Here is a 23,795-nt window from a genome sequence, read left to right on the forward strand (position 1 = left end):
GGGTAGCGTGAGCCATATGCATCTGCAACGGAGTGTGTGAGTGTCCAGGAAGCTTCCACAGAATCTGTCAGCTTGGATGGCTTTCAATAGCTGTGGCTGTATATGCTTGCCTCAAGTTTTTCTTTGTTTGGTGAGCCTCTGTTAATGGCGGAGCCCTCCTGATGGGCAAATGAAGGGGACGGCAGCATAGAGAAAAGCCCCTCTATCTAGCTTAACCAGACATGTCGGCATCACATATTCAGATGTCTTTCTTAAGAGGCAATGTGTGTGTGTGGCAATAACAAACAGCAAAAATCAGACTTGATATGGATGGGAAAACATGTTTTGTCATGTGAGCATTTAATCAAAGCTTTGTTGTGATAATGATGGAAATACAAATATTTGGAAGCTGAGACACCTCCCTCCACAACTGTAACAATAAGTCTCAGCTCTCTTATTCTGAAGAGGTTCATTGAGGATTTTTTTTTCTTCTCAGACTTCACTTTTGATGGGTTTCTCACAAATGCTTCTTTAAAAGAAATACATTATACAAACTCCATACACCTCCCATACTTACCTGTTTATGTAAGCCCCAATTTCAAAGTTTTAAAAGTCTTATGTAATCTTTATCAGCAGTAGCAGTTTTGTTCTTACTGCCTGAGGAGTATCAAAAAGGCTTAGAAACTACCTATAGTGTAAACCAGGGTTCAGTAGGTCTCCTCCTTCCCTGATACGTGAGCTCCACTGTGTATTTCTGTTCTTCAGAATATATCCAGCCATTGAGCCTTGCTTTTTCAGAAATTTTGTAACAGTGAAACCTTTGCTCACAGGTGTTTTTTTTAATATAATTTGTTCTCTTTTTTTTTCCATTTGACACAGCCTGACCTCATCATTGTTACCCTTAAAATGTTCTGCATGTGGGAGTCATGCATACGAATATGTGTAATACTGTATGTTAAATCCACTTAAAGTTTCTCATTATACATCCTGCCTCCTACATTGCGCCTATCACTTTGTCAGTAATTGCCCGGCTGTCTGATCTTCACATTTGAAGTGCATATTGCAAAGGCTGTTATACAGCTATATTATCGCCATTCATTTCCCAGTAAAAAAAATAGTCACCTGTAGATCGTAACGTCAGATGCCTGACATTTTTCTTGTCCTCTCTTTTCTTTCTTTCCACACTCACACATTCCAGACCATGTGTGTGGTTTTGAGGATGACAGGATTTGTGGTTTCTCTCAAGACCGAAGTGATGTCTTCGATTGGACGAGACAGAATCACCTGACGCAGAATCCCAAGCGATCTGCCAACACCGGCCCCGAGACTGACCGCAGTGGAACCAAGGAAGGTGAGTAAACCATGAGGAATCATGTTATGTCCAGGTGCAGTTCTACGTGTGGTAGTCATAGCTTTGCGATGTATATTCAAGCAATAAGGGACTTGAGGCAGTACTGTATCGTCAATGATGTACTACTGTTCAAGAGTGTTGTTAGACAAACCCTTTTCATTCCTCATCTTAGTTCTACTTTTTACGCACTCGCTCCCCACTCACTAGTCTGCTCGTAGAGCATTCTCATCAAAAGCAATTCCCCCCAAATTATTAAAGTTTACACGAAACATGTGAAAGCTATTATATTGTGTATGTAAACAGCTATAACTTTTTTATTGTGGAGGGGGAAACGGGAAAAAGAGGAGAGGAGAGGAGTATTTGTTTGAGTGAAAAGGGAGACAAGAATAAAGTGGTTGCTCTCTTGTCTTACCTAACGGAGCAGCGTGTTGTTATTTTTATTATTATTATTTAAGTATAGGCACAAGAGAAACCCTCGGCTCCACATCTACCCGTATTATAATGTGCGATACACATTTGCACAACATTATAATACTTTTTTGATGTGTTGCTTCATGACAATAGAGTGTTGCTGTTGTTTCAGGCTACTACATGTACATTGAAGCATCACGGCCACGTCTTCAGGGGGACAAGTCGCGTCTGCTTTCTCCACTTTTTAATGTGACCTCAGTGAGGGGCCCCAAGGGCTCCGGCAGAGTCCCATATTGTGTCTCTTTCTACTACCACATGAAAGGCAAACATATTGGTGAGTACTTCAAGTGAGAATAATACTCATAAAGAAATAATTTCATCTCCCTAATGAGTCCATAGAAACAAAAGTGCACACCTATATATATATGGGAGAGAGCATGCTTGCACTCGACACTATCGGGATTCTCATGTTGCTGGGCTTCTTTCAAAAGCTGAACTTGTGTTTGACCTTCGCTTGTAGAGCTTGTCGGACACAACAGAGAGAGAGAGAGAGAGAGAGAGAGAGAGAGAGAGAGAGAGAGAGAGAGAGAGAGACCGAGAAGTGGGGTATTATCAAAGTTCTGTTTGTATTTTTCTGCTTGTGCCTTAGTGTGTGTTTGTAGGTGGCTGAAGGGGGCAGTGGGTGTATGATTTATAGCGGTGGCACGACACAATCAGTCATATGGGGTAGCTGTTCATCATAATATGCTCTATCACACAACTAGAATGCATACATCTTGTAGCCAACACACCTGGACACAAACCTCAACACAGACACACATGCATACAGTATACACATGCCTGGATTCCCACAACAACAAAAAACACGCTAAAAGTTACGGACACGTGAAGGCACACACATTTTGTCCAAGCACACATATTTGGACAACTATTAGATGGATTACCATGATATTTACATATATATATTACAGGTTCCTAGATGATAGATTTTTCTTGTTGAATGGAGGCTGTAACATTAAAGCTGTAGAACCTGGCGAAGGACGAGGGTTGGGAAGACTTTTTCTGCCACAGGCCCTTCGGAGCCAATGCTTTATGCGGGGCCTCGGGTGTTTGTTTTTTTATCGTGACATCAGACAGCCAGAACATGTCTTGAACAGGATATTCCTTCTACTGCGTTCCCACTAAATGTGGGCTGTTGTTTCCTGATAAAAACATTTGTACTTAAACTTCTAGTGACCTATTACTTTTTTATATTATTTTGTTAAATGTATGGCTCTACTGTGTATTTATGGCATAGGTTCTAACCACTACGTTAGTGGTGCCCCTCACTGCTGCAAGAAGAGGTTCAATCTGGCTGACTTGCAGTGTTAAGTTTGCATGTTCGAGCTGAGTTGTTTCTGGTTCAGGTTCTCCATTTATCCAACAGTCCACAAACATGAAGTTTAGCTTAATGAATGAGTCTGAATTCCCTGTGTGAGCGTGAATGGTTGTCTGGCTATGTGTCAGCCCTGTGATGGCCTTGCGACCTGTCCATGTATACCCTGCCTTAGCCCAATGTCAGCTGGGATTGACTCCAGCCCCCTGAATAGGATTAGCGGTGAAAGAAAATGGATGGATGGATGGCTATGTAACCTTTGCTATACCGTATTAAGTCTCAGTGAAGTCAGTCTCGCAGTTGTTTCAAAGCAAAACAATGAGAGAATACATCAGTCACAAAGTGCTTGCTTACGATTAGCACATTCTGCTCCCAGTCACGCCCAGCTCTGCTTCAAGCCCTCCCTCAATTTGGTCTGCTGTTCTCCCAGTCTGTTCCAATCTGTTGTCACTTTAATTGCTTTACCTTGGCAGAGCTCACACTCCTGCAAGGGAGACACAACGTGGCTCCTAATGACGAAAAGAGACAAGATAAGGATAAGGCAGAGGGGGTCAGTGAGAGCCGAGATGAAACAGGGAGGGTGAGGGGAGGATGGGCCAGCCATAGAAAGAAAAAAGGAGGCTTAATGAATAGAGAGAGAGAGAGCAGTTGGAAAAAGAGATGGACTGAAAGGATTTTCAAGCAAACAGTATGACGAGAGGAAGAAGAAGGGGAGGTTGAAAAATAAGACTAGAACAGAGAGCTGCAAGAGAGGCCATCAACTTGTTAATGTTCAAAAGTAGTGAGAGGATGCAAGAGGTAGTAGTGCTTTATGCTGAAGCACTCTAGCTAGTTTCAATGTACTCAACCTTATAGTGTTAAAGTACTGTAAAGTGTTAAAGGGCCTTTATATGCTGAAAGCATATAGGTACTTTGACACAAAGCATTTTTTTAGAAATGCTGTTGAAATTGAAGTTGCTCTTTTCCGACCCACATATACAGTGTGCTAGCTGTTTTATAATCATGAGGTTATATGAATATGAATCATTAAAGTGTCTTTTGAGGATTTTTGCAGACTGAGGAAAGAAGCACAAAGCTCTTCAACTAGTTTGGATTTTAGGTGTGCAAATAAAGACCTTCCCATGTGATGTGCTGTGTTATTCACCTTAATGTGTTTCTCTTTGGGCTTGCTGGCAGCAACAATAAACAGCATTTAATTAGTTTTGCTTGGCATTGAGTAGTATTTTAGACGAGCTCAGGTTTGCAGAGTGCCACTGGCAAGCTTACTTGGAATGACTGGATTATTTTCAGTTCAGAGTGTTGGAACACATTTCTAATATGTATATACTGTGTGTGTGTATGTATATATATATATATATATATATATATATATATATATATATATATATATATATATATATATATATATATATATATATACACTAGGGCTGGGCAAAGTTGAAACAAATTAACTGATTAATCGCATGATTTTTCTGTGAATAATCACAATTAATCGCATTATGCGTCAAATTCAATAATGAAGTAAAAACTAGTGTATTGCAGTCTTTTATTTTAAAGTAATGTTACCGAACATAATAGATATGGGATGGGTATTGATTTATAGGTCTGAGTGGAATGCTGTGCTTTTGTGACCAGTTAGTTTTCTTACCTACTCTTTGAGAAGTGTCTTCCTATACTCACTTTTTAGGTTTTTATTATCTCCTCCTTTAATTCTTTTTGGGAAAACATTCTGATCACTTTGTTGTGTAGCAAGGTCAGGGATAGGATTTAAGTAACTCTGGATTTGTCCCTATTTTCCTGCTTCTAAATTTCTTATTGTTTAAAGACTTTGAAAACATGCTTTTTGTTGGTGTTTTGTGGCAGATGCCAGAAGACAGACCACAGTTTGGTATAGTTTTAGCTCTGACGCAAACCCACACTAGAAGCAGAGACAAAAAGTACTTGACCCATATTTAGGAGCAAATGAAAGACAGATATAGGAGAGATTCAATGTAGGCCTACTAAAAACATGCCAAGTTTGAGTTCAAGTATAGCAACGTGTGTGTCTGTTTGTGTGGCTTAGTATCTTCCCTGTCTCCCCCACCCTGCCATTCACAATTCTACAGACAAGTAGCCTCGATAAAGCTGTGCCTTCTCCTCTGCCTCTCTGTCACTCCTACCAACACACTCAGCTTTACCTCCAATCAATAGACTGCTTATCAGAGTCCTCTTCCCTCTGCTGCGCGTGTCTGTGTGTGTGTGTGTGTGTGTGTGTGTGTGTGTGTGTGTGTGTGTGTGTGTGTGTGTGTGCGTGTGTTTCTGGGTGGTGAGGGTGCAACAGAGATAGGAGACGAGAGAGAAATGGGTGGTGAGGGAGGGAGATAGAATAAGAGACTGGGCTGAACAGGTGAAAGTGGGTGAAAGTGGGCTACACTAGCATTAGCCAATGTTTATCTCCATTATATAACGACAGTGTCCTTTCAAATTGAATGTGATGAACAGTTGCATGTGACGCTTTTATGTGGCTATTCCAGCAGCAATATTAGGACGTCATGTTTTTAACGCAAGCATTCTTCTAATTTGTACCTGCATGACCCAAAAAGTGGACAATCTTACAAAATAATCCTGCTTCTAAAGCCGTGGTCTGATATTTTTGGAAAATATGTGTATTTGTATACTATGTCTGTTCAATAAGAACTCTGCAGCCAGTTCACCAGCTCAGCATACAGACTGAAAACAACGAAAAACAGCTTATCTGCGTTTGCCTAAAAGTAACACAATTGACACATCTGAACCTGTAACAATAATAACTAACTATATCTGGTTTTACAAGAAAATATATTTATTGGCCGTGCAGGCTGACTTCCTAGAGGTTTGTTGGTCGGCAACCTTATAATGATAAACAAGAGCCCAAAAAATGCTATACAGCAGACCTAAAACTGTCAGCTAAGACATGAATGACTGAGGTTCCCACTGTGTCAATAGCAGAAAAAAAAGTAACCTGAAAACCAGTGTACATACAGTAAACATTGGAAATCAGAAATGTTGTCTTTGTGAATATATAAATGGTCAAATGCTAATTAACATGTTTATAACTGAATCAACAGTTTACTTCACACTGCTTCTTTCTTTTCACTACATACAGGGGTACATGTTATATAACGTCCCTGTTTGACCCCATTAAAACTTTCCTGAGTCAAACCTTTTAACGGATGGAGCAGGAAGTTAATTAGTGCCATCCTGCTGCACATTTAAAATGTTAAAGGACGTGAGCTCAAAAACACACACACTCACACACACAAACACAACAGAATGACAAACATTTCATTTGCAGACATACATTTACACACACACACACACACACACACACACACACACACACACACACACACACACACACACAGTATATAACACATGGACACCGTGCCCCCTGCCTGCGTATTTGTTTAAGAGACTGGTGGTTGGTTAATGTTCCAATTAGGGGGCTGGCTGAGGATCGTTAAGAAGATAAATGGCTCTCACAAAATCTCTCACACCTTAGAGACGAGAGTGAGAGAGAGTGAGAGAGAGAGAGAGAGAGAGAGAGAGAGAGAGAGAGAGAGAGAGAGGGAGAGGGAGAGGGAGAGGGAGAGAGTATTTGGATCACCTCCCTATGGCTCGAATTATGTTATTCTCTCCAGTTTATTTTTCAAGATTTAGGACCATTGATTTGTTTCCGTAGTACTTAAAATGTGTTTGGGGTATAAAAAAAAAATTATATTTAAACCAAACATCCTGTGGCAGCTATGTAAATACTTTAGATTAAAGGAAACATTATTTTCTTGCTACCTCTCTCCATCATTACATCTGTCTGACTTTTTCTTCTTCCCTTCTCGCTGCGGTCCTTTTGCTCCATTGTGAAAAATAAAACGTTCCACTGGACTGTAGAGTTCACATATCCACTCATCCAAGGAGCCTCACACATTTAATTTCCACCTAAATGTCATCCACATACACCTGACCTTCGAGCTTCCCCCTACCTAGCATATGCACTTTGCAACACATTTGTTTACACTCCCTATATCAATTATATGTGGTCCACAGCACAGCCAGGTTTTTGCTCATAAAAGTATGCAACTTGAAATATATGGAGCTCAAATATATGGAGCTCAAACATATGTCACACTGTATTGTTTTTTTTGCTTCGAGTTTGTCTCCTAGATTTTTTGTTATTTCTGTATTTTAACGGTAACAACTTGACATATTTGATTAGATATTTGGTGACGTTGGTGGAAGTCATGCAAATGCCGATGACAGAGAACAGAGCTTACAGGGCTGTCGGAAACATGAATCAGATTCTTTGGGATGAAAGCAGTGGTGACAACCAACTACCTTCCATTGCACTTGTGGGCACACATGATTGTTTGGCCATTTGCAGCATTTGAACGGATCAGACACAACTCAGATCACGGCCTACTTGTTCAATGTGGTACACGTTCCAAGCCATACCCAACCCAGTGTTCAGTTTTTGCTCATCGGCAGTTCCCCCACAGTTTCTAATGATCTCTCTTTGTGTGTGTGTGTGTGTGTGTGTGTGTGTGTGTGTGTGTGTGTGTGTGTGTGTGTGTGTGTGTGTGTGCGTGTGTGCGTGTGTATGTGTGTGTTTTTACAGGCACTCTCAATGTGCTTCTTAGAGTGAGGAGCATTGCCTCTGTGGACTCTGTGGTGTGGTCGAAGTCTGGTCATCAGGGCCCGGACTGGAGGAAAGCATTCTTCGACATCAGCCCCAGTGGGCCCTTCCAGGTAATGGCTCGGCAATTACTTTTCTTCCCAACAAAGACAATCATAAAAACAACAAAACAGTAGTGAAGTACTTGCACTTTTAAACCAGCAGAATAATATTTTATGAATATGTCTGTCTGTGTATAGAACATTATGCGTAAAACAGACCAAAGGATGGAACCTACAATCTTGCGCTTCTTAAAGAAGCACACTTACAGCCATACTAAGCAGCTGGTATATATTGCATCATTTGGCCTAAAGGTATGACTCGGTCAACTGTTGGCAGTTGAGAAGTGTTTGCTTGATGTTGAAAGACCTCAACCTCTGAATTGAAATCAGCCTCCAGCGCTCGCCTCTTGAGGGTTAATTGCCACCACGTGCCGACAGCATTGTCAGGTCTGCTTTGTCTTTCTCTGAAAAGAAAAAAAAAATACAATGATATGCTTATATATTCACTTTACTTCTCTCTCATCTCCAAGACATTTCCTCTACTGCTTCTTTCCCCAGGAGGAAGGCCTCGACTGCAGCTGATAGAACAAGACAGGGTTTTATACTCGGCTGACTGTGAGGAATCAAGGGAATTCCAGTAGAATTAGGCTTTAAACGCTGGTTGTAATTTGATAAATCTTTCACAGTAAATTCGCCACAGTGACATTTGAAACTCCTAAGAGCCAGAGAAAGCCATCACATTTAGATTCATGTTTGAGCACCCAGAATTATTCCCACCTAATTTTCACAAAGTTAGCACATCCAAAATATATTTTATGTCCCTCAGTGAATGTAGAGCTGTCCACATATTTCACAATTTCAGTAATTTCATATTACAATAACAATATATAGTAGATATCATGATATAGCAGTTTTCTAGTAATTCATTTGAACAAAAGTACAGTACATTAACCACATACCTTTGGATACGCTTGTGAGAATAAATACTTTAAAAATAAAAAGTACTGAGTCATTTCTAATTTAAGTAAGAACGTATCATTATAGACTACGCAATTTTCGATACATGATTTTGTCACAATATGATTTCATTAAAATCCACCTAAATTATTTTTTAAAATTCTTTTAGGCCACATTTGTGAAATTTGTGAAATTAGTAACACGGATAAAGGCATTGCAAAATATGATAAATATAAATTACATTTTAAATGAGAGGCTTGGGTGCATTTTTCTTTATTGAATAAATGTGGGTACAGCATTTTAGCATTTTAGTACTGAGGGGAGTATTGATAAATGAGAGCCTCTGAGTGAACATTCAGCTCATTTTCTGCTGAATGTCAGCAGCAAGCCTATCCACACGGTAACCAGAGGATTATTCGCTTCATCAAGAATGTGCTGATCTCAGGGCATAATACAAGGTTTCACACCAATTGAAAAGCTCCAAATAGCATGCATATGTAGCGCTACAGTCATGAGAGAGAAAATGTAATATAATAGTAAGATAGAATATAAAATAATGTTTAAGGAAGATAAAAAGGGGTCTTAAGTTGTTCTTTAAGAAGAGATGTTCACATTCATGTAATGTGCTGTAACTCTTTTACGTTGCTCATTCTGGTCACATGACATCTATTGCTTCTGTCCATCCGGGGAGAGGGATCCTCCTCTGTTGCTCTCTTCCCTTTTCTTCCTGTCAAAGGGTTTTTACTATCCTTATTTGGGGGATTTTCCTGATCCGATGTAAGTCCTGGGACGGGGATGTTACGTGTACAGATTGTAAAGCCCTCCGAGGCAAATCTTGTATTTGTGATTTGGGGCTATACAAAATAAACTTAATTGAATTGAATTGAATGTTTAGTTACAGCATCACCTGACAAAAAGAAAGAATGATCCCAGTAATTTCCACTCACAGAAGTATACAGGTTTTATGGTGAAAAGGAAAAGAGGGCACTGGTATCAGATATATATCTGTATCAATGAATTTCAGTTTAGTGTGGGCGTGTTTGCTGGAGTTAATGGTTGTTGGAATTTAGTAGGTTAAAACCCACCTATTTTTAGGCCTCTACTTGAAAATTGCATACACAAACTAAAAAGGGTGTATCTCTGCATCCACTAAGGCTATTTGAATACTTTTGGTGTTACAGTCAAAGGCTACACATGTGAGATTTAGTTCAGATATGCAAATATCAGTCTGTTTGTTACTTGTTAGGAGTAAATGAAGATGACACCGAAAAAGTTGCCTAGAACAATTTGCACTTTTAGGATGATTGTTTCTTTAAAATGATGCAGCTGTAAGGCCCAACTCAAACCCAAATCATAGCATAATATGTGAACATTCTCTCTACAAAGGTTGACTTTGATAAAGTGAAGCAGAACAAAGTTAGAAAGGGTTTGAGTTCAGAAAATTCAGGCGAGGTCTCATGCTATTTACATTTTCTTATGGACCAAACCATATATTGCACTAGTATATTACCTACAGTGTTAAATACATCAAAATACAATAGTTTTGGGTTTTCAATAAAAAACAACTATGATTTACAGTTGTATATAACAATCCCTCAGTTTCGCCTTAACATTCATAACATTCTGACCAAGCTCAAATCAAGCTTGTGGGGCACAACCTTACCTAGTTTGAGCTGAACTGGAATTTTTCCATGTTTAAGTTCACCAGAAGTTTAGGTTCACTGTACTCTTTCAGTCAATAGTGGAAGAAAATGGTCTGGGAGACATAACAGAAGCGACGCCTGTGTTTGAACAGTGTCTGTTGACACATCATTGAGGTCCCTCCGGCTCTATGGCAGCTGCAGTTAGCTCTTCCCTGTTGGGATGTGACCGAGTAAACTTTATGACTCAGTCCTCCTTTCTGAATTGGCAAGATGCTTCCTCCCTCACTGTGCACGTGTGTGTACTTCAGTGAGTTTACAACCCAACAGAGAGGGCAAAAGAAATGAGGGCAAAAAATGATGATGGGTTTTGTTTTGCGTGCCTCTATCCTCTTGTGTATGTTTCTCGATCTCTTTCTGTTTCTGTTTTTTTCTCTCACTGCTTATTTTTCTCTCTGGCCCCCTGTGCTGGGACAGGAGGACCAGTTGGGTCGATTTTTGCCGTGGTCCGCTACACACACACACACACGCACACACACGCGCACACACACACACACACACACACACACACACACACGCACACACACACACGTCTCAAGGCTGATGACTAATAGCTCTAAAACACACCCAAGATGATTGACTGCTCATACACTCACCCCTACACACACACTTGCGCTTTCAATATATCTGTCTACCTTATTTGATGTATATGCATAAACACTGTTAGATCCAAACACATGAACACATTCAGCCAAACTCTTTTTTTTAAACACACTTACACTAGTCTCCTATCCCCTGCAGCAATTATCTATGACAGGTCAATTAACAGGCTTATTTATGAGCAAGGGATGCCTGCTAGTTGTGTTGTAATGATTCCAGATACTCTCTGTACGTGCATGGGGGAAATTGAATCCATGATGAATGTGGGCTGAAGGCCTTAGCTCGGGGCTGCATTTGCTCTTCATTAACTATGCCTCTGGAACACCATGTTCCTTTCACCATTAAAGGGAAAATTAAGTTGGAAACAGTGGGCCTACTGTATGTTTTAGAGCTCCTCTGTGATGTAGGATAGTGCCGGTTTTATCGTATTTGCATGTTAAGGAGTCTCTTAGATACAAGTCCTAAGATGCTGCACACACACACATACAGTACAATCTTTGTTCTTCTGCACATGTGGTTATCTTGGGGTGATCTCTTTAGTGTTTCCCACAGAATGTGACTGTACTTGTGGTCTTCATTTGACCATGTGGAATAAGGCATTTTATTTTGTCTGGTCCTTGCTCTCACCCCTCACATTTGTCGATAAACCAGTAGGTCTCAACTCTCGGGGCAAGTGTTGACACTTGTGAGATATTACATTACATTCCATTTTAGCTGACACTTTTATTTTTTAATTTTTAATTTTATTTATACTAACCACTCAACCCAGTCGCCCCTAACTCAGAAGGGTTACGGTACTTGCTTCTGCCCGATAGCCGGGCAGAAGCAGCAATGCATGTCCTGCAGATGAACTGGCTCCGCCCACTTCCTCAGTGTCTCTACATCCACACACACACACACACTAGATTGCATTTACAACTGTGGACATGCAGGTTAATCTATGTATTAGACTCCCACAGACATGTATGGTTACAGGGTTGTGTGTTTGACTGAAATCCACTGTTGTAAGGGGTACTTATGAATGTTTTAGTAAAACATTGTCATTGAGTTGTGTTAAGGAGTTTACGGAAATATTAAAACTTAAGGTTTTTTTTCAATGTAATCCTCTTCCCACAAGGTTTACGGTACTTTTGCAATTTAAATTAATTAAAAAGACTTAGATGAGGAGCTGATAGCACAGTTTTTCGGAAAAAGAGAGAAAGGGGTGTCGTGTTAGGACCAAGTGGGGAAAAATGTGTATGAACCACGGACAGCCTGAAGTTATCAACTCTGAGAGCAAGAATCAGAACCTTTCGCTCAACACAGCACAGTGAACATATGTTCTGATAGACACACACATGACACAGACACAGATGAAAATAGAATCAGAAACACCACTCACGCTCACAACAGACTTTAGACACACACTGTGCCAGGAGAGGCCGACGCCAGGGAGAGCCGAGTCCTTTCCACGCTGTGGCTATTCAGTTTCAAAGCAGGCACCCAGATATTTGGTCCAGATATCACAATCTGCTTGTAATATACTATAGAATAGTATAATAGAATAACTGTTAGAGAAGAACTGTCTGCACATGTTTTCTGTGAGCAAAGTAGAAGGTGTTTTAGAGACACACAAAGATAATGTGTGCGCTTTAGGGGATGAGACATGTGAGGTTGTCTTTGCCTCATCAATAAAGCACTTAATGCATCTTGAATATTCATCTCCTGGGTGTACCGTGACTTGGGTAAAGGCAGGAGAGACATGATAGATGAATGAGGAAGGACCTTGGCAACTAACAATTCCTTCATACATGACTCTCTCACTCTCTGTCTCTCTCTCTGTCTCTCTCTCTGTCTCTCTCTGTCTCTCTCTCTGTCTCTCTCTGTCTCTCTCTCTCTCTCTCTCTCTCTCTCTCTCTCTCTCTCTCTCTCTCTTGTGTGGTCTTTATCATGTCTGCATTCAAACTGTACTGGTTGTCCACTCCATCACAGGGATGTATGAGATCACATCTGGCCTAATAGCCAACACCACTGACCGAAACTATATAATATATACATATATATATATATATATATATATATATATATATATATATATATATATATATATATATATATAGATAGATAGATAGATATATATAGATATATAGATATATAGATATATAGATATAGATAGATAGATAGATAGATAGATAGATAGATAGATAGATAGATAGATAGATAGATAGATAGATAGATAGATAGATATTAGTGCTGTCAGATTAGCGCGTTATTAACGCCGTTAACGCGAACCAATTTCAGCGCCGTCAAATTTGATTAACACCGTTAAGGCAATTTCATTTTTCAACACCGGCTGTAGCTCAACCGGAAGCAAAACAATAGGCACGCCGTTTGCGCTTGGAAGCAGGCTAATGTTACCGGTTGAAATGAATGGGGAACGCGATACAGCAAAATTAATAAGACGCTAATGAATGGAAAGTTTACTTTTAAAGAGTTGTCAGACGGTTCCCTTGACAAGACCAAAGTGGTTTGAGCCATTTGTCACTGTGAACTGAGCTATCATCGTAGCTATCCAGTCTGAAATACCACTCGATGGACAAGCACACAGCTGATGCTAACTCTGCGCCACTTCGTCATAGCCAGACACGAACGGATGACTTGGGACAGAAACACATGGACACCACAACGACTGCACCTACTGCAGCCAAAGCTAAATGGATGCTACTGTGTGTAGCCTGTTAGCGTTGCGAAGGCGAGGATCTAGCTGATATAATATACATCACATCCAACGACAGGACCTACGACGCCTGACTGCTATGTTCACCTCTCGGTGAACTGCGTTATAGCGAGGCACGACTGTAATCACGAGTTAACTATGAAATAAATGCGATTAATCGCGATTAAATACTTTAATCGCTTGACAGCACTAATATATATATATATATATATATATATATATATATATATATATATATATATATATATATATATATATATATATATATATACGTACGTAAATCTCAATATTAAATAAACTGGATCTCAGCATGCCAACAGTATTGTCATGTACTCAGCACATAGAACATACTTTGTTTAGATTTGGTTCACAATTTTTTGTTACAGCATACTTTTACCCTCTTCTTTCTTAGCAACCTACACCACCCTTAACCGGTATGATCCAATGACATATAAAAGAGTCACAGTTGAGAGTTTAAGTAACACACTGAGATCACCAAATTCAATAAATGTACTTTAGATTTTGTTTTTTAAATGAATTCAAGTTTTACGACCTTCACAACTACTTTAAGAGTTATTTCAGTTCTTCAGTTTGCTCTATCTGTTTAACACATCTCTCTCTCTCTCTCTCTCTCTCACACACACACACACACACCGCAGCTGTGTAACAAATGGAGTTGTTAAATAATGTAGAAAACATGCAGCCTTGATCCCAGCATCAGCCAGAGGAGGGGAGCTGATAAACATTCTTTGTTACTCTCTTTCTCTCCCCTTCTTTGACTTTTCCTTCTTTCTTACTTCTTTTTGTTATGAATTGAGCTCTCCAAGGGCTTAACAAAATAAAATAAGAAGAAGGAACCCCATTTATCTATGTACTATCTACCTGTCTATCACTCTTGAGTTTTCTTCCTCGACCTGTCGTCCTCACTCTTTTTCAACTGTCATCGCTGCCTCTCCTACCACCATCACCGTCTGTTGCTGTTGTTCATCCAGCGCCCCCATTTTCTATCTGTCTCTCACTCTCCCCCTCTATCTCCGGTGAGGGCCGGTTTCCTCTCAATCAATAATAATGATTGAGCTGTCTGCTGTTGACAATGGGAATTACCTGACACAACTGTTGTTGTTGCTGAAATTGCAAAGAATGGTTGGATTAGGTTTATTTTGTCAATTGGTGTGCCTCTTGGTAGTGATCTTTATGGAGGATGAGATGACGGTTGAAGAGGACCGGGGATTTGGCTGCTGGGAGGCTCAGGATTGGGTTAGTCATAATGTTAGGAAACTAGCAAAAAATAGACGAGAAAATAAGCCAAAATCAATGTCGCAGAAGCTTTTAGATGACCTGACCTTGATAACCGAGCATAGTTTAAGCTACAAAACCATTGGAACCTACATTTGTTATAATGCAGCTCAATTGTATTTTCGATTAAACCCTCCCTGCATGGTAAACACTTGTGAATTGTATGCCGCGCCCTCTTATGACATTTTTCGTGTCCAAGCAAACATACAGTAACACTTATTACATCATCAGAGTTTTTTTTCTCAGGCTGGGCAAAGTTCCTCCAGCACCACAGAAGACAACACATCAACTTCCACAGGCAGTGGTCCGCCCTTTGATCAGTGAATTAGCTTGAATATGCAGTATAAGTTGTTTAGTTTCACCTACTCTACATGCGAACTCTGCCTTACCTTTTCTCTTTTCTCAATCAGGTATATGTTAAACGTCAGTTATACTACATTCATTTCTCATGTCAAAGGCATGTTTAGCATGTTTGGCTACTGTTCTTCCCAGGGTCCAGAGGAGGTCTGTGAATCCTGGTTGGGTATCCGGGCAGCAACCTCCAGGTCTGAAAGGTGAAGCCAATGTGAAAGTGCCTTAAACTGAAAATGCCTTTAACTGGCATTCTTTTTGATATTTGTCTCCTCTTTTTGCAAAAAGAAGTCAGGTTGTATAGAAGTATATGAGAAAATGGCCCTTCTCACCTGATTTATTGCAGTAAACATTCTAAAACAAAGTTTACGGTCTCAACCGCTAGTTTCAAGTCTTCTTCAATGATGTTCAGCATGATGTTCATTCACTAAATTATGGTCTCATTTAGAATAAAATAGGTCAATAGAGGAGGTTGTGCTTTAAGGCGTGGCTACCGTCTGATTGATAGGTGGCTAACATGGAGTTGTCGGGTGTTTTTGGCTGACATCTCTAACCCTTTCACAGTGTGTTTTCACTTCATAAAGTTTAATTGTAACCGTTTTGGTTGCCTAAAAATATCTTATAGTGTTCAGTTGTACCAGACTCTCTTGTCACGTCTGGTTGCCACATATGGATGACTCGTGTTCAGATCAATTCCTCGAGAGGTTTTGACTCGTGCTTTTTTTAAATAGGGTTTTACTGCAATGTGATCATTTTAATTGGATGCAATTTGTCGAATCAGCCATTATGAACTGGCCTTGAGCTGAATACTCCAGAGATTGAGTACTGTGCTTTACAGTTTAATGTTAAGTCTTTTTGTATACATTTATAGAAACCATTAACTTTAATTTACAATAAAAAATAAAGAGTGATAACCTTGTTGTGTCTATCTCAACTTTTGCCTTTCAACAATATTCCTATGATTTTCTAATTCTGTTGAATTCTCAGGAGATTGCTGTGTGAAACAAATGTTATTTTGTTCCACAGAGTGCAGGAGTGGCTGCATATGTGGCTGCATATTTATGCTTGTTTAATTTCTGCTTCATGTTGAGAGCATGTCCATGGAGAACACAAAGTCCTAGTCCTGTGCACAGCTCACTGACTGCATACACCGAAGGCCTTTGAGGTGCTGCCACTCGTCTGCATTTCCCCTCTCTTTGTCCTCCGTCCAACAAAAGTAAGGATGTCTTTGAGAACTGCTTCCCTTCCTGCCTCTTTGAAAGAGTTGTACCCCAGCCAATGGCTTGCATTAATACAAGGCTTTGACTGTACAGTGGTAACTATTTACAATAAAGGTTAACCGATAAGGAAGCATTATAATTTAAATAGTTTAATGCTTGCTGGCCGTGATTACCCTCTGCGTATATTCAAGTTGTGAACTTGTGAAATGTCAACTGCCACTGTATGAGCTTCTCTGGTCTTGATTTGGGTTCATTGAATACTTAAGAATGAAACCCTTTTGTTTGAGCCGCCCATACACAAAAAGCGTCTTCAGAAGTACATTGTCAATCATTATGCCTGTAGCGATTGCTGTTGCTGAATGTTTTTATTGTTCCATGAAACCGCCGACTGTCTCCCTTCAGCAAGCTTGCCAATCCCGCTCCTTTTCAAATCTAAAATAACAAGCGTGAATTGGCCTTAAAGCTGGTTGTTCACTGGGATGTTTAAAGCACAAGCTACATGTACCCATAAAATCAATCGAGTTACCAAAAAAAAAGAGGTAACATGTTGTTGTAGATTATTTGTGTCCCCACTCGCTCCTCTGTGGATTACCCAGAGGCCATCTGTGTTCCTTGCAGTGTTTGGTACCTGGAGGGCTTTTTGGAAACCAGGCCAACCCACATTTGTGTGCCTCACACTGCACCGACTCTCTTCTGCAGCGGTATTTCAAAGCTGGCTCTGTCATCTCTCTCTCTCTCTCTCTCTCTCTCTCTCTCTCTCTCTCTCTCTCTAGCTCTAGCTCTAGCTCTCTCTCTCTCTCTCTCTCTCTCTCTCTCTCTCTCTCTCTCTCTCTCTCTCTCTCTCTCTCTCTGTCCCCTCTGGTATATGGACAGCACATCAATAGGAACATTAGAGGTTACAAGGCTCAACAAAACGACACATTCACAACTCCAACCTGACACCCTTTGATCCTGTTACACACGCGTACGCATACGCACGCACACACACACACACACACACACACACACACACACACACACACACACACACACACACACACACACAAATACACTCACAAGCTGTCTATCTCACTTTGGGTTCTTCAGACAGCACTGTTATGACAAGAAATGGGAATTTAGAGGATTCTACTTGTACTTTTTTCCAGAAGAGATTTTGCAGTCTACTTTCATTAAACGGTGTGATGATTCTTGAGTATTTGGTAAATGTCATAGTTAAATATCAGGCTCACTAGATCTAGCAGCAGCCATTTATGGCCCATGAACCCATTTGTGCATTCCATAATCTCATCACCACTCCAGAGTTGTCCAAGTTATCAAGTTTATTTTAGAAAAACCTCACTTGGCTACTTTTAAGTGAAGTTAAGATGAGAAATAATGATTATAGTGCTGTATACACTTGATGGTTTTGATAGAAAAAAACATTAATAGTCAATATCAGTCCTAAAAATGTCCCATTACAGTGTACCAAGCCAACCTGCCACTTTTGAGACATATGAGCTAAACTCCACCTCAGCACAGTGATCATTGCTGGACACTTGATCTGTCAGCAGTGAACATTTCAGGGAAAGGACACAGGTCTGTTTCCCTAAGGGGTTTCAGAAAAAAATAAATGTATGAAACCATTATGTTGGCAACGCTGACATTGAAGAAATGATTGCGCACAATGTGGTTGCTTTGTCATGTGGTAGAATAGTTATTTGCGCTGTTGTTCTCTGCGTACGTGTCAATACCGGTGTTGGTCTCTTGGCTTCCCTTTCCTAATTATTTTTCACATCTTGTGATAATACAACAATCTGGTGCCTCTTCTCTAAACAGTTTGATGCAGACATGCTTGCAGGTGCGCAGAAACAGGCAATGTGCTCGGCTGGTTTTATTAGTTTACATAGAAAACAGGACTTGAGAAAGAAAGTACATAAATAAAACAAAGTGTTAACCACAGCCACTCGATGGAGAAACAGCACTGTAGCGTTGATAAATTAGATGACCATGGCCTTTTGACCGATTATTCTCTTCCCTCTACTATCCCGTAGTTTCCCTCACAGCTACCTTCTGCCGAGTGAATCAAATAAGCCTTTTTGCACAAATGAGTCGACCAGCTAAACCCGTCGAGCCTGTGCTGCTGCACTTCTTTTCTTTCTCCGTCCGCACAGTCCAATCAGTTTCAAGGTTCTCCTAATTATTTTATTCATACATTCAAAGAAGATCTCTTGCTCAGGGAGTAAATTGGAAAGCAAGTGGGAAATAGGTGGCGTTGGTTTTGTGTTTCCCTCCCCTTTATGAATGTAATTGATTTAGATCTTTAATTGGAGGAAATTTGTATACGCAAAGAGAGAAACAGCGGGAAAAATATGTACGTGCAAGTTTGTAGTGGCTTGGGAGAAGCTAGACTGGAAGGTGAACCACGGGGAAACAAATAACAATACAAGGCTACAATAACCGAGCCAACAAGGTGACGGACATTTTAGGAATTATCAAATTCCACTGTCTGTCTTCTTTCACCTTGAACTTGACTTTTTGTGATAACACTACACTGGTGAACTGGAGATATCACTTCACATGCACACAGTCATGCTTCTCATTGTCCGTGGCCATGAATAGGCTATTGGTATCTGCCTTATGAATTTCTGTTTGATACTTCAAACTGATGGCGCTGTTCGCTGTTAGCAGCAAGACTTCCAGATTAAAACTCAGGTAATGGATGCCCCAGCAGTGTGAGAATGCAGCAGTCCCAACTTTTCATTTACTCAGAACATGCATAAGGTTAGGTTCAGGCTTTTCTGCTTGGTATATTTACACACAAGTTGACAGCAGGCCTGCTCTGCCTGTGTATCACGTTAAATACTCTGTTGATACTGAAGCCCAGCTCATTGGTGTTACCAGATGGAGGTCTGGAAGTGCGGCCACTGATGCATATTTGGCACCCCTCTATGTATGCACCTGCTGGCTTTCTGGTATAAGTTTCTATGCGGGTATATATATATATATATATATATATATATATATATATATATATATATATATATATATATATATATATGCAGGCAGTATTTCCATCCGCATCATGTTCAAACACACATTCACACCTGATCCTGAATGTGACTAGAATAACTTGAGGGTTCAGTGCCTTGCTCAGGGGCTAGATGGCAGATGTTGTGTTGAATATTGCTATATGTGTGTGCCCATCCAACAATTTCTGCATGGAGGACTTTTCTGAAAAAGAAAAAAATCAAACACTTAACAGATCAAATTATCCCGTATTAATGTTGCAGTGGAACTCTCCCAGAAATGATTACACAGCCAACATTTTGACTATCGTATTTAAAATTAAACATTGCAAAGTGCCAAAGTCTGCAGTCAAACCAATAACAAGGTCAGTCGTGAGAATTGTTTTTGTTGTTGTTTTGGAGCTGCAAAGTTTCATTGTTTGTTTGCTCTTTTCCTACTTGTATTCCACACAGAATATGTTTGGTTTTTGATTAGCTGGGTGCCTTGGTACAACAATGTAATTAGGCTGTCAGTCAAAACCAGATGGCTGGTGGCTAAGATGGGGAAGTCGCCTGGAAAGTTTTCAGATGAGTCTACTGTTCGGTTTTGTTGTCTTGGGTCCATAAATGATCATGGGATAAGAATGCAACTTGTACTTCTTGTACTGCAACTTCATACTGATGAATTCTACTCGCTGCATATTGTTATTTGCACTGCTTATTTACTCTCTTTGTCCTTTTTCAAAGCTAGTGCCATATAATGCTTTCATTTGAACAGTTTCAGCTCTTATATGTTCAATGCACGTTTCATCATCACATTCTTATTTAGATATTTGAAAAAACAAACAATAAAAACAACAATGTAATATTTTGTTTGCTGTAGGCATGCTGCTAAGTGAAAAAAACCCTCACATACATTCATTTGAGTCGAGTTTGTCCGAGCGTGGCGCTGGCTGTGTTTTCGACTCATTAGATGTACTGTATGTCATAAGCAGTATATTCACCGGCACTCTGTCTTTCACCTGAAACAGATTGTATTTGAAGGAATTCGAGGCCAGAGTTTCGAGGGAGATATTGCCATTGACGATGTGTCCATCACCATCGGGAAGTGCAAGCAGGAGAACACTGTCGCCAGCGCAGGTAAGACAGGTAAGCTAGACATAAACACCCAGAGAAACCCAACAAAGCAAATGTGATTAACTGCCACCATCCACACACACACAAAGGGTTTGTTTGCATTCAAAATTGAATATGGAAAGCAACATATTTTTTATGTCTAAAAAGTGTTGATAGCTTTTTGTTTTCCGCAAACTTGCCAGTAAAGCCTTTGCTAAAAAGCCAAAACAGCTGAATTTAACTGAATTTGATTCAAACTGAGAAGAATTAAATTGAACAGCAGCAGAGAAGTGAATTCATGTAGAGACATGCTTTTGAAAGGACCAGGAGAAAGAGAACTCTGCTTTATATTTAGTGTTTGAGAGGTGTGAGAATTTGACGCAGAGAGAAACTGTTGTTGATGTGGGGGCTGTACGATGACAAGTGGACATCACAGGGCACCAGCATGGAAGCCTCGTCTTCATGTGCTTTCCCTCCTCTGCCTCTATGGCTCTATTTACTTCACATTCCCTTTCACTTTCCATCCTGTAAGTTTACCACAGTCCGCTGCCTCCTCCACACACACCATTATTATCTTCTGTGTCTTTCCCTCTTACTTTATGTTCTCTATAAGCCATCTACCCTTCATTATCCGTATATGTTGCTTTTGATCGTTGACATTTTCTGTTATTTATCTGTTTGAGAGAAAGTGTGTTATGGTATAGATTTTGAGAGAAAATGAGAATGAGGGGAGGAGAGTGAGATAGACAGGAATCTCTGTGCAGTGAGGGAAATAATGACACACCTGGATCAGACAGAGGCTAAGCATCAGTCCACCAGGAGAGTTGTTTCACTCCACAAACTGACCACAATTTCTCCACACCCCTCATGCTGACATGCTTGACAAGTCAAACTAAGCGATCTGCTCATAAATAGAATAGCAAAATACAACGTTGTGACTTACAAATATTGTTGGTCGGCTCTGCCTTAAGGGTGAGCAAGAAAGAATAACAAGTCTGTTGCAGGGAATGAGTGCATGTCCATGTAAGCATGTGGGGAGAGACTCAAATAGCCTAAAGGGTAAGGGTGTGGAGAGGAGATGGAGATAAGAAAAGGTCAAAGACAGAGAGTGACCAAAAGTAGATGTGAGTGTGTGTGTGCATGTGTGTGTGTGTGTGTGTGTATGTGTGTGTGTGTGTGTGTGTGTGTGTGTGTGTGTGTGTGTGTGTGTGTGTGTGTGTGTGTGTGTGTGAGTAGGAGACAGAGAGAGAGAGGGAGAGAGAGAGGGGGGTGGGATGGGATAGGGGATGAAGAGCGAAACGGGTCCAAGAACTAAAAGAAGAAAGAGAATATGAAACTAAAACCTGCCAGCAGTTTAGCTGCAGTAAGAGCTATCCTCTGCCAGCCAAGACTCACAGACAAGAATGCACGCACACACACACACACACACACACACACACACACACACACACACACACACACACACACACACACACACACACACAGAGGCGCATAAACATCATTAAATTCTCATAATAGCCTTCATTGCATTCTCTCTGTCTACAGACGTGCAACACAACAGCTAGTTTACACCGTTCTCTTACTGCACTCTGATCTTTTAATCGTTGTCATAACAATTGATTTGACTTTGAGCATTAGTAACTGGACTTAGTTTCACTGAACGGTATTCTTAGTATCAGTTGAGTAATTGTCGTTTTAATCAAGTCCATGACAAATCCCTCAAAAGATTACTGTATTTGTACAGCATACAACACCCTCAATTTGGATAGGAGAAGATACCCACTTCTAGAAATAGCGGATATGCAATGCATGTATGAACACAATTTTTGTACAATAAGAAGGATTTTATGCAGCAACATGTGGTGACAACCTGCATGGTCTAGTTCACTTTTTCTGTTGTTCGAACCGACTACAAGGAAAACATTAGAGCCATGGAAACACCACAAAACAGCAAAAGATGAAACTGTGAATTATTAACATCCTGCTTTTACCTTCTCAAACCCTCAGTTGTGATATGTCTGCCTATGTGTGCAATCGCGCACATGTGCGCCTGTAAAGCCATTGGCGGATGGGGTGAATAATTAATGAAGGTGTAAACAGGAAGAGGAAAGCTCTCGAGCGGAGCTCTCAGAGTACGCGCATATGTGCATGTGTGTCCCGCAGGTTTTGTGCAGGCGGAAACATACAGTGGCAGATGGGTAATAATAATCAGACAAGCGACTGAAGATTCTTTGCCACTGAAAGAAACACAAATGCATGTGTCTTGAGTACAGATTACAGACGTGAAGTATGATGAGGTTTGGAGATAGATTACATTTAACTACATTTAACTTTATAGTCAGTTACTGAATATAAAGTACATTGCAATCTTGGTAATTAGTAAAGTAATCCATTACAAACAAATACATCTATTCTAATTTTGGAAATAAATCTGTAAAAATTCATTCGGTATATGCATATAAATCTCGGGGCAAAGAAACAATGTTTTGGTTCTGTAAGGGTTCTGGTTTCTATTAATAATCTGAGATTTGTAACCAATCACGTTTGAGCAGGCTTTTGTTGAATGCAGGTTGATAGCTCGGAATGACTTCTCGAAAAACTCATGTGACAGTGATTCAACTTTTTATTGGTTTAAATTAGCTTGTAAACTGGCTACATGTGACACAATCAAGTTGTACATGTAAACATTGAGCAACCCACGAAAAATAAAAGGGAATCTTGGCCCAGATTTCTGCTGGCTACAACAGAACCCAGAAAAATATCCCCTTGTCCCCAAAGGCAATATTATTTCTCATCAGACCGATAACCGATGGGTTCAGAGATGGCTTCAAGATAAATGGCTTCAAGATATATATATATATATATATATATATATATATATATATATATATAGTACATTGTACAAAAAAAAGATTTTTTTTCTTCTATATTCAACATTTACAGACGTCAGACATATACAGTATACAGTATGATTCAAGCCATGTTTTCAAATGCAATCAGGGCAGATTAAAGTACATAATTTGTTGTAATCCCGATTACATGGAACCAGT

General features: G+C 40.0%; 1 protein-coding gene across 2 annotated transcripts in view; it reads left to right on the forward strand.

Moving 5' to 3' along the window:
- LOC137798324 (MAM domain-containing glycosylphosphatidylinositol anchor protein 1) overlaps positions 1–23,795 on the forward strand; it is a 160,469-nt gene that overhangs the window by 128,723 nt on the left and 7,951 nt on the right. The window contains exons 14-17 of one of the 2 annotated variants that reach the window (XM_068595435.1): positions 1,178–1,330; positions 1,914–2,075; positions 7,747–7,877; positions 20,661–20,778. In XM_068595435.1, coding sequence (XP_068451536.1) covers positions 1,178–1,330; positions 1,914–2,075; positions 7,747–7,877; positions 20,661–20,778 — 564 coding nt within the window. The remainder of the gene's footprint in view (positions 1–1,177; positions 1,331–1,913; positions 2,076–7,746; positions 7,878–20,660; positions 20,779–23,795) is intronic. The other variant, XM_068595443.1, reaches the window with a different exon arrangement.

The sequence above is a fragment of the Clinocottus analis genome, unplaced genomic scaffold (genome assembly GCF_023055335.1).
Source record: "Clinocottus analis isolate CAN_PGR_092001 unplaced genomic scaffold, fCliAna1.0.p SCAF_1, whole genome shotgun sequence".
Lineage (NCBI taxonomy): Eukaryota > Metazoa > Chordata > Actinopteri > Perciformes > Cottidae > Clinocottus > Clinocottus analis.